The following is a 15,719-nucleotide window of genomic DNA, read 5'->3' on the forward strand; positions in this document are numbered from 1 at the left end:
TCACCTCTGTTCTCCCTTGTCCTGCCCTCTGTCCCTTTCCATTCCTCTCTTCTGTCCTGTTTTCCTCTTCTCTCCTCTCTTCACTCTCTTGTCTCTTACATCTCTCTTCTTTCCTCTCCTTTCTTCTCTCTCCTCTTTTTATATTTCCTAAACAAAACTCTGTAATTTAGGAAAGTAGTTAAACTTTCCTTTAACTTGATTTTGGCTACAGAGCATAGCTGCAAACTGAGGGGACTGGTGGCAGAAAATGAACAGTGTGGAAGGGTTAAGTGTTGGGACATTGCATGACTGAAACCCAACTATCAATGACTAGTTAACTCTATCTCACAGCGATTTCATTTTTAAAAATGAGTAAATTTAGCTAGCACTTCAATAATGTAGTCCTGGTAAACAGAATTGCCCACAGAGAGGCCTTTGTGAGGTCAGAAAATTGTATCTCAGAAATTTTTCTCCCCTTGGCAGTAACTTTCCCTCCCCATCTCTCCCATTGTAATGCCTATTACTTACTTCCTAGTTCAAATTTTCATATTTGTCTTTGTTCCCAAGAAGCATTGCCTTAAAAAGCTAGGGTGAGTCTCCTGGGCTAATTTCTTTGTGGGGGAAAAAGATTCCTGTAGATTGAGGCTTTGTTTTATTCAAAGAGTTGAATAAATACTTGTGAAATTTCAGGAATCAAAGGAAACACAGGGCTGGAGTCTGACCCCAGTTTGATCTCCAGTACTATATGTTCCCCTGAGCAGTGCCAGGGTGGTCTGGGTAGTCTTCAGCATTGCAGGGTCTACAAGAAGCTCTACATCCTCAGGCTCTGGCATGTAACTGCAGCTGGGTCATCCTAGCAGCTGAAAGTGGTCCTGGGCCCATGAATATCACCTGGAAAAACAAAGAAAGGGAATTCAAAGATCTATCCACACAACTCAAATCACAGTGACACTTAATCTGTAGTTGTAGTCTCAAGAGATACAGAAACTGGAGGAGAACTTATCAATCCTGATGACGAGGGTAGGGACATACATGACTTCTACAGTTGAGCAAATTTCCCACATGTTCAAGGACCCTGCTTAAAGAGCCACCTAAAGCAGGAGTCAAGGGCCTCAGGTACATAGGTATGTAGAGGAATCAACACCACTGAAGGCAGGAAAGCCAAAGTGCAGCAACCAAACTTAAAAATGTACCTGTGGCTCATGGCCAACCCAGGTAAAATCCCATCGTTCCATTTGGTCCCCAGAAGATCATTTTGAGGGGCTATCCCTGAGTACACCATCACAAGTAAGCCCTGTGCACCACTGGAAGTGGCCCCCCAAACCAAAAATAAGTTTAAAAAATATTTTTAAATGTGTCTAAAAAGGAGGCAGTCTGGGGGGCCAGGGGGTTGGAGGGAATCTGGGGACAATGGTAGAAGTTGACATTGTGGTAGGATTGGTGCTGGAACTTATTATGTCTAAAATTCAACTATGAATAACTTCATAAATCACACTGACTTAATAGCAAAATAAAAATAAAAGAGCACCCAGAGCAGCATTGGATGTAGCTCTGGTGGCCCCTGAGGACCTTGCAGTGGATTAGATTCAGACCTGGGCTTTCAGTTGGTTTTTCTCCTTTTTTGTTTTGGGGCTACATGTGAGCTATTTGGTGTTCACTCTTGTCAGTGCTTTGGGCCTCTAGCATGCAAAGTATGCTTTCAGCCCACTGTATTACCTTTCCTACTTTTGTTAAACCCCCCTTCCCCTGAAGTTTGGTCTTGCTGCTTGTCCGGACCACAGATTTTAAACCTAAATTGATGCTGCTGCTGAGGAGGAGGAGGGGGGAGATTTGGGACATTGGTGGTGGGAATGTTGCACTGGTGAAGGGGGGTGTTCTTTACATGACTGAAACCCAATTACAATCATATTTGTAATCAAGGTGCTTAAATAAAGATAATACTAATAATCAACAATAATTACAAAAAAGAAAAAAAGAAAAAGTACAAAAACAAAAAAAAGGGATAAGAAAAAGTAGTAGTGTTGAGTGCCTCTGGAAGATCAAACCTTAAATCAGGGTTTGGGGTAAAAAATGTGCAAATCATTAATAATGTGAACAGGTTAAAAATAGGCCCAGTAAACTCCATAAGTGTTTGGCATCACCAAAGGAAGAAGTATTCTGTAGTTGACAGGTTAAAAATAGGCCCAGTAAACTCCATAAGTGTTTGGCATCACCAAAGGAAGAAGTATTCTGTAGTTGATCAGTTCCCCTGTATCATAAAACCTATGGAAAACAACCTGGGCCCTCTTAAGTCCTTGAATCTGCTTTCCAGATGGTTACTAGGTTTGCCAGTAGATAAAAATCTCTTGTGCTACCGGGGATAAGTTAATAAAACGTAGATGTTTGGGGATCAGTAAATTCAGTAAACCTTCTTTGGAGATCACTTAACATAGACGATAAATGGGTTTGCTAAAACTCTTGAGTTGTGTTCATTTTTTTACATTCAGCTTAGGACCCTAAGCACAGCATTTAAGTTTCATTACTTTATGAAACAAGTCCATGATGGTCTAATATGGTGATGTCATATTTACTAAATTTGACCTCCTCAGTCATCCATAGTGACTCATTGCTGTTGATGACAAAACAAAGCCCTTAATATGATGGAGGCTTCCTACCTCACCACTTCTTCGATTGCAACTCATGCATGGCCCTGCTTCAAAGAGGTCCTTAAGCAGAGTAGCAAGAAGAAGATGAAATATCTTCTACCTAGCTGCTTTCTTTTGTAGTCACCTCTTAAACAGAATTTTTTGAGAGACCTCCGTGGTACTCACTTATGAAACCCTATCCTAATCTTAAAAATAATCCCATCCACAGATAAACTTTCTGGAGTTTCTGTCCATTGACTAACAGATCCCTGCTGAGATGGCTGAAAAGGAACCACCAGATATCATGGGAAAGCCCAAAAGCAGAAGAAGAAGAACATCATCATCATCATCATCATCAGGTTATTTTTTTCCTTTTTAAATAGCTATCTGCATAAGTAGAGGGGGGTTATTAATACATCTATTCCTCTCTCTCAATTTCTTTATGTATGAATTACCTTTATAGCTACAGATTTGTTTATGTACTTGGTTAAAAGTAGCTCAATAATAACTCCTCTGACAGTGTTATAAAATTTAATTAATGTTTCTAAGGTATGAGTGGAACTCACAAGATGAAAGATTCTATATATGGAATTAGGTGTTAAGTGGCCAATCTGGTTTAATCTGATAATGTCCATAATTGTATGGTGTCCTTTATTATTGTGGTTTCATGGAGTTCAACCTTGAAAAATGTGTTTGCATGTTGAGAATATATTTAATGTTGGTTGATTAATGTGGGGTTTGAGTTTAAAAAATACACATATGTTTTAGATATTCCCAATTAGTTGACTTAATATAAAAGATATTTCACAAAGCAACATGGGAGAACATTTTTGTTAGCTACTGTTTTTCGTGGTACTACAGTTGAACCCAAGGCCTGACATACTGGAGATCTGTACTCTACCACCAAGCTACAACCCAGGCCATGTTTTTTCTTCTTTCTAAACTGATCTCAGGATATCAGAAGACACATGATTGGTAAATGGTCCACACACATATAGTAATAGTCAAGTGAATTTGTCATAAAATGTAAATGCTGTTTAAAAATCATTATCAGAAATGAGAAAAATAGCTCAAAAAATGCTTTACATGCAAGAGGCTCAGTTTTGTCTCCAAAACGGTATGGTTTAAATCCCCCACCCCACAGAAATCATTAGGAAAAATGTATGTACCCAGGTTAGAGTGTACTAAATGGATAACTTAAAAACAGCACTTGTATATACCTTCTGAAGAATATGAACTACATGAATGAAAATAGCAGTTCTTAAATCCTGAAAATCGGCCATTTATCTTTCCTTATTGAAGTCATAGCAATATTTTATTCTTATTCACTGAAATAGAAACATTCCGTACTGAACATGCATCTATTTAGCTGTTCAGCATCTTGTGAAATGTGAGACACAATAAATAAGGACTTAATGTTTTTAGGGTTTTTCCCCCACACCCTTAAGAGTTGAAGAGTTTTGTCTCCTTTTACACATAAGAGCTATATGGTAGAGGACTGCAGAGATAGTACAGCATGTAGGATGTTTGTCTTGCATATGACAGAACAGAGTTCAATCCTTGAGAATATATTGGATTCAAGAGCACCACCATAGTGATCCCTGAGCACAAAGCCAGAGTAAGTCCTGAACATTATGTGATATGGTCCAGAAACAAAATGAAAAAAAAGAAGTGCAATATGAAAGAGGCCAGAGATAGCACAGTGGTAGGGTGTTTGCCTTGCACACGGCAGACCCAGGACAGACCCAGAACAGACCCAGATTCAATTCCCAACATCTCATCTGATCCACTGAGCCTTCCAGAAGTGATTTTTCAGCACAGAGCCAGGAGTAACTCCTGAGCACCGCCAGGTATGGCCCCAAAACAATAAAAGACCTGAAAGACTCAAGTCTCCCGACTCTTGGGACTTTCTCCCTCGTAATTCTGGGAACCTTAATTCCATTGGAGCCTTTTTCTCAACTATTTGTCATTGAACAATACAGAGTTAATAATAGCAACAGCCTAAAGTGGTACCGATTCTAGCAGGATTTACTTTTGTTTTGTTTGGGGTCATATTTGGCAGCGCTCTAGGAACTCACTGTGCAGTGCTAAGATACAGTCCGCTAAGCTAGTGCCCTTTCCAGGATTGACTTTTCGTTTTGCTGTGTTTGGAGGTCACACTGGTGGGTTTCACCCACCACATGGGGCTGGGGCTTGAGGCCAAACATTGGGCATGCAGAGCATATATTCAGCCATTTGAGCAATCTCTCTTGGCCAAAGAATATACTGTATTTTTTGCTCTATAAGACACACCTGAACATGACACACACAATTTTTAGATGAGGAAAACAAGAAAAAATATTCTAAAGCAAATGGTGTACTAAAATATTTAATAAACTATAACAAAATAATATTTCAACCATGTTAAGTGAACAGCAGTCAATGTGACATTAAGAATCATTATGACTGTCATTAACAACTGGAGAGACTTTAAGTTTTGAATAGTCTTCTAGTTTTCTGGGAACCCCAAGAACTCATCACTAAAGTCAGCATTCGCTCCATAAGATGCACAGAGATTCCCCCCCATCTTTGGGGGGGAATAAAGTATGTCTTCTGGTATGAAAGACGTACTTCTGGTATGGTAGATTTTATTTAAATATATTTCGTGGGCCACTCTCAGTGTGCTCAGAGCTTACTCCAGGCAGGCTCAGAGGACTATATAGAGTCCTGGGGATTGATTTGGGATCGAAGCCACCTGCAAGATAAATCCTCCACCCTCTGTACCATCACTGTGGCCCCAAAGTATATGCGTTTTAGCCCAGCAGTTTTGTAGGCAAAAAGATTTTAAAAAGGTGGACTTGTGTGTTGTACTCTAATAATTGTGTGATGTATTCTAATATTTGTCTCAAACTGTATGATAGGGCTATGAACCTGCCTTTACTGGCAATCCCTTAAGCAGATCACTCACACAATCAATCCTGTTACTTTATTTTTTTGAAAATGGGAACCATTCCCACCAAACCTAGGGCGGTAGATGACCAGTGAGACAATCCCACAGATGCCAGGCAGAGCTAACTGCTGGGTGAAGCAGCTTTTAGCAGAGCTGTATTCTGGGAGCGGGTCACAGAAGTGTGGCATACCCCACCCTTGTGGATGGGGTACTATGAGTTTTGGTACTGTGGTGGGAGCGATATGGTGTTTAGGCTGTGGGAGACTGTGAGGTGGTGGGGCTGTAATTGAGGTTGAGTAGAGCTGTGCAGTGCTTTACCCAGCAATGCAGCAATACCAGCACTTTTTTTTGAGGTGCTAAAGGTGCTGAAGGCTATACAAGGCTGTGATGGGGATGTGGGAATTTAAGGCTGCTGAAGATATAACCTGGAATCTGCCATTCTGAGCTATATACCTGTCCCATGCATTTGCTTTCATTTTATTTGTACTTGGGGGGAGGTGGTGTTGGCCACATCTTACATGGCTCAGGGTTCACTCCTGAAAGTACTTAGGGGACCCTTATGTGGTTACCAGGGATCAACCACAGTCAACCACCTGCAAGGAAAGCACATTAACCCCTGTATTAATCTCAAAAGGAACCTGGTTCTCCTTTGCTTTTGAAATCCCAGCTGGTGGGGCCAGAGTGATAGTGCAGTGGATAGGGCATTTGCCTTGCACGCAGCCAACCCAGGTTCGATCCCAAGGCATTCCATATGCCTTCAAGGAGTGATTTCTGATGGCAGAGGCAGGAGTAACCCCTGAGCACTGATGGGTATGGCCCCAAAAATACCAAAAAAAAGTAAACAAATAAAAGCCTGGCTGGCATGGTTTATCTTCATGCTAGAGTGGATTCCACATTTGGAGGCTTCCTTGTTGCAGGCATGCATAAGCCTCTTTCCCTTTTAACCAGACATTCTACTTCCCAGCCATATTTTACTTTCCATATTTTCAGATAGGCCAGTTTTTTCTTTCTTTTTTTTTTTTTTTTTTTTTGGTTTTTGGTTTTTGGGCCACACCCGACAGTGCTTAGGGGTTACTCCTGGCAGGCACAGGGGACCATATGGGACTCTGGGATTTGAACCAACCACCTTGGGTCCTGGATCGGCTGCTTGCAAGGCAAACGCCGCTGTTCTATCTCTCCGGCCCCTAGGCCAAGTTCTTTCACAACCTGTGTTTTCTTTGCCGGTTTCCACTGCCTAAAATGCCTTTCAACCTCTTACCTCTTTTTCTTTATTTTTGAAATATCCACTGTGAGACATAAACATCGACTCCTCTGTGAAAAGATTTCAAAATTCCTCCTACATTCCTTGTTTTGCCAGTTCCTATAGCACTTTGTTATAGAATGACTGTAACGGAGCTGTAGAGTGTACAGTGGGTAGTGCACTTGCCCTGTACGCTGCCCACCAGGATTCGATCCCAGGCACCCCACTTGGTCCCCTGAGCACTGACAGGAGTGTTTCCTAAATGCAGAGCCAGCAGTAACCTCTGAGCATCTCCAGGCATGATCTAAAATCAAACAAAAAGGGATTATTATATGTTATCATGTGTTTTTATACAATGTCATACTACAATTATTTATAAATTATTTATAGATTTATTACCTTCAAATATTGTTTGGAAATTAATGGTTGGGGGTTTGATCTATACCAGAAATGCTTGGGGGCTATGCCTGTTCATTGCTTAGGGACCCTGCAAATTGTCTTCTGACTAGACTATGGGGTTGTGCTCAGACCAGATCATGTGGGGCATCGGATCAGGGCTCCTGCAAGCAAAGCATAGTCCCCCAACTTGAGTAATATTTATCCTTGGCCCCTAGAACGTAGTTTTGAAACTATCTTCACCACTCAAGGGCATGGTTATGTACTCCAGTATGCCAAGTCTTGCAATGTTTTACAGATAAAATGATCTATAAGTTAGTAAAGTTCAGTTATATGGTATGTTCCAGATCCTCCAAAATGCAGACAGTTAAATGAAAAGGAGAGTTTGAAGGATTTTCAATGTTTTAACCAAATTTACAGGTTTATTGTTATACTACTGTTCTTAGGAAGTGTTTCTTGAAGCGAAAGTGCATGGACTGAGATTTGATCAAAAAAGGTCCTCAGCTTTGCTTGATCTGTAAATGACTGGTTTAATGACTGGCCAGGTTAGGGGTGTTTAGAACTGTGTTGTGGGGAGTTGGGGGGGGGGTGTTAATTACGTTCCTGCTTCTCAGCCTTAGAAATCACCCTTAGCCTGGCCAGCCATCTTAGAAAAATCCCAATAGAAAGGTGAAGGGGTTTGGAACTATTATTACTGAGAAAAAGGTTTAAGAACTTTCTTTGGTTTTCTTCCGTATTGGGGCGGTGATATCTTGGATTGACCAAAAAAAGAAACCGGGTGTTGCCCAACCAAGTGGAAAACCTGCCTTTTCTTCCAGCTAAGCCCTTTCTTTTTCTTTCCTTATCTTAACACACTCTCCGTAGCCGCGGGCATAATGGGCAGATTGTTCGCCTCTATCTTAGCCTCGCTCGCTTCCCGGCTCTGGGAGGGCCGGCAACCCCGCCTGAGGCCCTTTATTATCTCTTGCAAAGTTTCCACTCTCCCACCTTACTTTCTCCACTCCCTGCCTCGGCCTCGGCGATTTTCCCAGCTCGCTCACCCCGCCCCTCCCGTCACGAGGCCCCGCCCCCGAAGGCGCCTTCCCGCTCCTGCTCCCGCCACCACCTCCTCCTCTCCCACCCTCCCGGCCAATCAGGGACTCCGGAGCGAGCTGGAAGGCCCGCCCCTCCCTTGCCACGGTCTCCCCCTCCCTGACGCCCTCCGCCCCCCCCCCGGCCCGCAGACCTGGGGGCTTGGAGCTGGGCGCTATGAAAAGTGTCTGCACAGTCACTTCCGGTAAGGGCGCTGCGGCGGGAAGCTCCCGGCGGGCGCGCCGCGGAGGGGGTGGGCGACGCTGGCGGGCCGGGCGCGGCGAGGGCGGCCTGGGGAAGGGGCGCGGGGGCTGGAGAGCGAGCCGGCCGGCGGCCCGCCGCCCGCCCGCCCGCCGGCCGGCCTCCCGCGCCGCCGCCGGCGCTCCGCCGCCCCTCCCCGCGGCCCGGCCCCGCCCCGCCGGCGGCCCCGTGACCGGAAGTGGCGCCATCTTGGCGCCTCCTGCGCTCTTGACAATAACAAGCCGGGCTCCTGGCTCCTCCGCCCCCCTCCCCGGCCCCGCCGCGGCTCCCCGCTCCCCTTTCCCGAGCGAGGGCGCGAAGGAGGAGGAGCTCCGGCTCCCGGCTGCCTGCCCGACTCCCGGGGGGAGCAGGCCCGCGGGCTGAGGAGGGGGACGTCCCAGCCGGCCGTGGAGCCGCCGCCGCCGCCGCCCCCCGGCTGTCTCGGGGCGCCCGCTTCGGATGCGCCCCCGCCCGGAGCCCCCGCTCTTTTCATGTTTCCAACAGGTCTCTCTTCCCCCCACGCCTCAGCCGCTGCCGCCCCGGAGGTCCGAGCCGCCCCCGATGCGAACCCCGGCACCCCTCCAGGCACCCCTGCCAGGAAGAGAAAGTTGAGCCGCGGCGGCAGCAGCAGCAGCAGCCACGAGCGCGAGGACTTGGAGTCCGCCTCGTCGTCCTCGTCCGCCGCCTCCACGCCCCGCGACGCCGCCTCCCCGGCCGCCTCGGCCCTCGCCTGCCTCGGCGTGGCCGGGGCCTCCACCAGCCACGCGCCGGCCGTGCCCAAGAAGCTCCGCTTCGACGACACGCTGGAGTTCGTGGGCTTCGACCCGAAGATGGCCGAGGAGTCCTCCTCGTCCTCCTCCGCCTCGTCGCCCAGCGCCGCCGCCCCGCAGCAGCAGCAGCAGCAGCAGCAGCTGAAGAACCGGAGCCTGCTGATGTCGTCCGTGCCTTCGGCGCCTCACACCAACGGCCTCACCAAAGCCACCACCGTGTCCAGCTTTGCCGCCAGCAAGCCCGGCTCGGCGAAGAAGTTAGTCATCAAGAACTTTAAAGGTAACCCGGGCGGGCCCGAACGGGCGCCCCGATCGCCTCCCCCAGCTTTGACACTCGGCCGATCACGTGCCGGGGGTGCATCTGTGGAACACTGTATGGATGGACTCTCCGATGCCTGAGCAATGAAGGGTCCAAGGCTCGTTAGGTTCCTGATGGGGAGGGGGAAATTAAAGCCCAGGTGAAAGCACCCCTGGGGCAGTTCTCTGCAGTCCCCGAAGTCTCACTTTCCCTATTGTATCTGATCTTTTCACTCCTGGTTGAGGATCTCTAACCGGTGGTTGGGATTTTGCAGGTGAGGCACTTGCATTCGGGAGGTTTTTGTCAGGTGCACACGGAACCTTATTTTCTTTGGCCTTTTTTTTGCTTTAATTCAAAGGCCTATTCTCCAGTCCCTAAAAATGCAAGTAACATCTTGCATAGTATAGAATAACATGATACTTATCATGTGACAACCAAAAATGTATTGGTTTATGTACTACATTTTTGAAACTTGTGGTCAAAGCAGTATCGGGGAAATTTATTTATGATCTCCACATTTTTCTCCAAAGGTTGGGTTTGGGAATGAAAATACTATGTACACAGAAAGTAGTAACTCTTTGGACCACTAGTCTAAAGATAGGGACAGTTACTGCATCAATATTTTTGACCACTGGTAAAAAAGTACTACCTACAGCCTTGAAGAGATTCTGTTTGTTTTGTGGTTGAGTATTATAAAGACCAAATAGAGAGTCTGCAGTTGAAATGCAATTGAGCACAATTTTTATCAGTTGTGTTCTATTTCTCTCTTACTTTTTCAACACCCTATACTAACATTCTCATTAAATGGAGCAGTAAATGAATGAACTAAACATATTTAATAACTAAGTGCCCTATGGCTAAATGTTAGTACAGAATCTATTTGACTATCCGTGCCATATTTTCAACAGTGTGATGGAAATATGATCTCAATTTTTTCTTAAACAGGAGGTTTATAATATTGTTTTGTTTTTAACTGTTTTTTTCCTATCTTCTCCCATCCCTAGACTCTCAGAAGTGTTGTAATCTTTCTGATGTGATAATAGACCATTCTTAAGTAAATATAAATTGTAATTGGTTAATAGGCACACAGTTAAACTTGAACATATCGCCAAGGATTTTTAAAGAGACAAACTATGTTCGTAATTACATTTGCATACTGGTCTCATAGATACTTTTTTCTCTTCCTCCTAAAATAAAAACACATTATTAAGACATTTGGATGTTGGACTTTCAAAAATTCACTCATTGCTATCAGTGAGGTTTATATTAAAGCCCAGAATTACACGATTCTTTTCATTTTAAAGATGCTACATGGCTTTTTGAGTCTTTTGGATGTTTCAGGTTTTTCTGTGTGTAGATGTAGTTTAAGTTAAAGCCTAGTTTAAATGTTTCTCTCCATTTCTGTATATGCTACAAAATTTTGGGGTCAAATAGATGGATTGGAAACCCCGCTGTGCTATAGACTAGCCCTGGTGATGGTGAGTTGACAAAACCTTACTAAAAAGCGTCAGCCTCAGTTTACTCGGTTGTAAAATTAATAATACCTCCTCCGAAGGACATTAGTAGGGAAAGGAAGATGTTTATAAACTATCCTTGTGCATTGTGAACGCTTTGTATTAAGTTCCAACACCAAATTCGTGTTGATTTCAAGTTTTCTACATAAGGAGATGACAGCGGGACTGCTGTTTTTTTTATCTGGTACTCTTCAATTTTTTGAAGTGTTGATATAAGTAGGAGAAAAAAATCCCCTATTTCATAGGTGAGTCCAAATGACTCGAGTAGGATTCTGGCATTTTAAATTTTATTCTTTCTACTAATCCTGTGTACAGCAATTACTTTGATATTTAGGTATACTGGTTCATACTTTACATTTAAAAAGCAGTAATCATATTGTATTTTAGGAATCCTTTCAGTACTGTATGTTATTCTCATATGACCTTTTATGTATCATCTAGATAAGCCTAAATTACCAGAAAACTACACAGATGAAACATGGCATAAACTTAAAGAAGCAGTAGAAGCTATCCAGAATAGTACTTCGATTAAGTACAATTTAGAAGAACTCTATCAGGTATGTGTTAAAGTTGATAACATGACTTGGTTAATATAAATTGAGAATGAAATATATATGGGCTATACTTTCCAAAAGTAAAATCAGTAGATTTTTGATTTCCTTGTAACTTCACAGCGTATGATTTTTTTTCATCATCACACCACAGTCTTTCACAGACTATAGATAGGTACAGTAATACTGGTATAAGTTGTACTTTTCTTGAACCCTTCTGGTTATGATTTGGAGTTGGAATACTTTGCATAATAAAAGATAATACCTGAAATGCAGTACTGTAGCCCAGATCCCAAAAATGACTTCTGGTGCTGTGTTACTCTATTGTGATATTTCTTCCTTAATGTGTTACTCCGAGCAAGTCTCAACATATTCAGATATTCTCCATGTACTTCATTTTATTTTTTTGTTTGTTTGTTTGTTTGTTTGACGGCCACACCTAGTGGCGCTCAGGGGTTACTCCTGGCTCTGCGCTCAGAAATCACTCCTGGCAGGCTCGGGGACCATATGGGAGGCTGGGAACCAAACCCGAGTCCGTCCCGGGTCAGCAACATGCAAGGCAAAGGCCCTGCTGCTGTGCTATCGCTCCGACCCCTCATTTTATTTTTTTTTTTTTTTTGGTTTTTGGGCCACACCCTGTGATGCTCAGGGGTTACTCCTGGCTATGCGCTCAGAAGTTGCTCCTGGCTTCTTGGGGGACCATATGGGATGCCGGGGGATCGAACCGCGGTCCGTCCTAGGCTAGCGCAGGCAAGGCAGGCACCTTACCTCCAGCGCCACCGCCCGGCCCCCCTCATTTTATTTCTTATTTGTAGTCTCTTTTTTTTTTTTTTTGGTTTTTGGGCCACACCCATTTGACGCTCAGGGGTTACTCCTGGCTATGCGCTCAGAAATCGCCCCTGGCTTGGGGGGACCATATGGAACACCGGGGGATCGAACCGCGGTCCGTCCTATGCTAGCGCTTGCAAGGCAGACACCTTACCTCTAGCGCCACCTTCCCGGTCCCTTATTTGTAGTCTCTTGTCACTTTTTTTCTTGTTCATTATTTGGGAAGGGGTATTGAACCACCACCTGACCATGCTCAGAGACCACTCCTGACTCTATGCTCAGGAGTTATTCCTGGTGTTTCTCAGAGAACCATCTGCATCTGGGGCTTGTTAATAGGACCAGCTGTATGCTAGCCTGAAGCCTTATATATGAGGGTATATCTCTCCGATCCTTATTTTTCTTGCTTTTTACACTTGTCTCATCTCCAGAGCTACACAACAGAAAGCCTATTGAGTAGTAGGTTGTATTTCACTGACTAGTTCTGAGGTGCAGATTAATTACTTTTGCTAAATTGGTGGTCTGCTTGGTGTATTTTAATGTAAATATATTTTTCAAATAGGTACATGTATGCATAGGAAGAACATAGTATTTGGTACTGTCTGCACTTTGAGAGAGGTGCTGGAGAGGATTTTCCCTCAAAGTCCTTATAAACTGAGAAATTAGTACTAAAATTGTTATACAAGTCAGATTAATAGAAATATATAATTTCATGCATGGATATGTTATCAAACAGGAGCTGGGATCTGATCAGAGTAACACATTAATATACTTTTTTAGACAGAAAAACTCTTGACATTTGGGGTCTGGATATTAATTTAGGAAGCTAAGCAGAACCCATTTTCACAGGAGAGAAACCAGCCCTGAAATTTTTGTAGTGGTAAGATGTCTCCTTCCTTCAAGGAGACTCTCCTTCACATAAAGTTTCCTTTATTTTTTATTTTTGCTTTAAGAGACAAGAAGATTTAGAGTATAATTCTTCATTTCTCTATGTGATGTTTTCCAAGCCACCCTAACTCTCAAGTAAATGCGTCACTTTGACAGTTCTTGGTCAGGGGGGAAGGGGCTATTGGACTCCCTGTGGACAAAGGGATGATTACTAATTGGGTCTTCTTTCTACAAAGGTATTTTGCCTTTCTGTATTTTTGTCACTTTTTATTATGTCAGCATATTTTTTTTGGCTTTTGGGTCACACCGGCAGCGCTCAGGGGTTACTCCTGGCTCCAAGCTCAGAAATTGCTCCTGGCAGGCACAGGGGATCATAAGGGACACCGGGATTCGAACCAATGACCTTCTTCATGAAAGGCAAATGCCTTACCTCCATGCTATCTCTCCGGCCCCATGTCAGCAATTTATTAAGAAACTGCTTACGAGGTCATACTTTAAGGGTTCAATAGCTTGCATTTTCGTATTATCTTATTATAATGATTTGAAGTTTTCATCAGTTTGAGTTTCAGAGTTGATAGACCAACCTTATATTAGGAGTCAAGACAGGTTTGGTATCTCGTTTTGTCTGCCTTTACCCTTGTGATCTTGGACAAAATACTGTAGCTCTTAGCTTCAGTTTCCTCTGTAAAATAAGAGGAAAATTCCTCGCCTATCTTCCTTTGAGGTTGCTGAGAAGAATCAAATGTAGTGCTTGTGAAAAACAAGTAGAAGTAGTGTGATAAAAACATAAAATGATATTGTCACCAAACTGTCTCATACTCGTAAGCCAGTGTATGTCATTTTCACTTGCAATATGTCAATTGAGATTACCAGTTCTATTGCTTGAAAAAAATGAGTCAATGCATGCAAAACACTCAGAGTGATGTCCAACACATAGTTAATAAAGCTATATACTATAATACACATTATAATGCTATGTAAGTATCTATCAGGTAGTACCACTACTCTCTTAAGGATAAGGCCACTTCTTTTGGCTGTAATGTTACATTATGTAAATGACTCCTGGGTTGTCCGGTAATAAAAGTTGAATTATGGAATTAAGACTTGGAAAGTCCTTAAGAGATCCAGCAGGCCAATATCTTTCGTTGCATTATAGCCTGCAAAGTAGACTCATTTTATTATCTCACTTAAGCATTGCAGAAATCCTTTGTGGGCTAGATAGGGTTGTAGTTATTATCCTACTGTTAATGTGGAAACCTGACAAGGTCTGAAGGAAGTTAAATAACATACCCGTCATTTGTTGACAGAACAGGGACTCAAACTTCGATGCCAAAGTTCCTGGTCCACTGCACTTTCACTACCATACTGCCTCACTAATAAACTGCATTTCAGAACCTATGCAGGGCAATATTTGAAGAAATGGTTTTACTTAAGGGGGAAAAGTTACCTTACTTTGTTAGCAAAGAAAGCAAATTTTTTCTATCTATACATGTATAGTGCTTATTTGGATATTCCAGTATTGCAGTGTTCTTTACATTCAATAATGTAATACTTTATTTCTGTTTTGTTTGTTTTGTTTTGGAGCCACACCTGGCAGTGCTTAGGGCTTACTCCTGGTTTTGCACTCAGGAATTAACTCCTGGTGGTGCTCGAGGGATGCCAGAGATCGAACCTGGATTAGCCACATTCAAGGCAAAGGTCCTACCCACTGTTTATTTCTCTGGCCCTTTATTTTATATTTAGAGCTTTGATTGTGAGTATTAATAAATCCTATTTACTTTGAATATTTTCCAGAGCTCTTCATTAAAAAATAACTTCATGATAAATTTTTAAGTTCCTCTTTCAAGCACTCATTACATACCTCAGTATTCTTCCTTTATCATGCATGAGAATTAATAGTTTCTATTATTGTATTTCTTCAGCTCAGTTTTAGTAGTAAAGCTTTTTCCACTTTTTGTTTTTCTTCAAACTTTATGTCTTCCTCAAGTGACTTCAAAAGCACATTTTTTTAGTTTCTCTTGTTTTTTTCTGAACCACACAGTTTATAATACTTCTTTAAATTATAGTCAGAGATTATTCTTGAGAAATAAAGCTTTGAGAAGGATGTAGGGGGTAAAATTATGTTATATCATGTGGATTCCAGGTGCTTGTTTGATTTTGACTACTTAGAGGTAATTTCAAGTGGAGCAAATATAGAAGTATGCTTTACCTGCTGTGCTATCACTCTGGTCTCACAAGATATTTTTGGGGGGTTGTTTATTTTGTTTTGTTTGTTTGTTTGTTTGTTTTTGGACCACACCAGCAATGCTCAGGGCTTACTCCTGGCTCTGCTCTCAGAAATCCCTCCTGGCAGGTTTGAAAAATCATGGGAAAAACTCCCTCTCTCTACCTCCC

The 15,719-nt window shown here is 43.1% G+C and overlaps 1 protein-coding gene across 3 annotated transcripts in view; it reads left to right on the forward strand.

Moving 5' to 3' along the window:
- Positions 1-8,965: 8,965 nt before the first annotated feature.
- The window catches only part of CUL4B (cullin 4B), a 30,119-nt gene continuing 23,365 nt past the window's right edge, over positions 8,966-15,719 (forward strand). For 2 of the 3 annotated variants that reach the window (XM_049767558.1, XM_049767559.1), the window contains exons 1-2: positions 8,966-9,529; positions 11,503-11,618. In XM_049767558.1, coding sequence (XP_049623515.1) covers positions 8,971-9,529; positions 11,503-11,618 — 675 coding nt within the window. In that variant the 5' untranslated portion in view covers positions 8,966-8,970. The remainder of the gene's footprint in view (positions 9,530-11,502; positions 11,619-15,719) is intronic. The other variant, XM_049767560.1, reaches the window with a different exon arrangement.

The sequence above is a fragment of the Suncus etruscus genome, chromosome X, assembly GCF_024139225.1.
Source record: "Suncus etruscus isolate mSunEtr1 chromosome X, mSunEtr1.pri.cur, whole genome shotgun sequence".
Classification (NCBI taxonomy): domain Eukaryota; kingdom Metazoa; phylum Chordata; class Mammalia; order Eulipotyphla; family Soricidae; genus Suncus; species Suncus etruscus.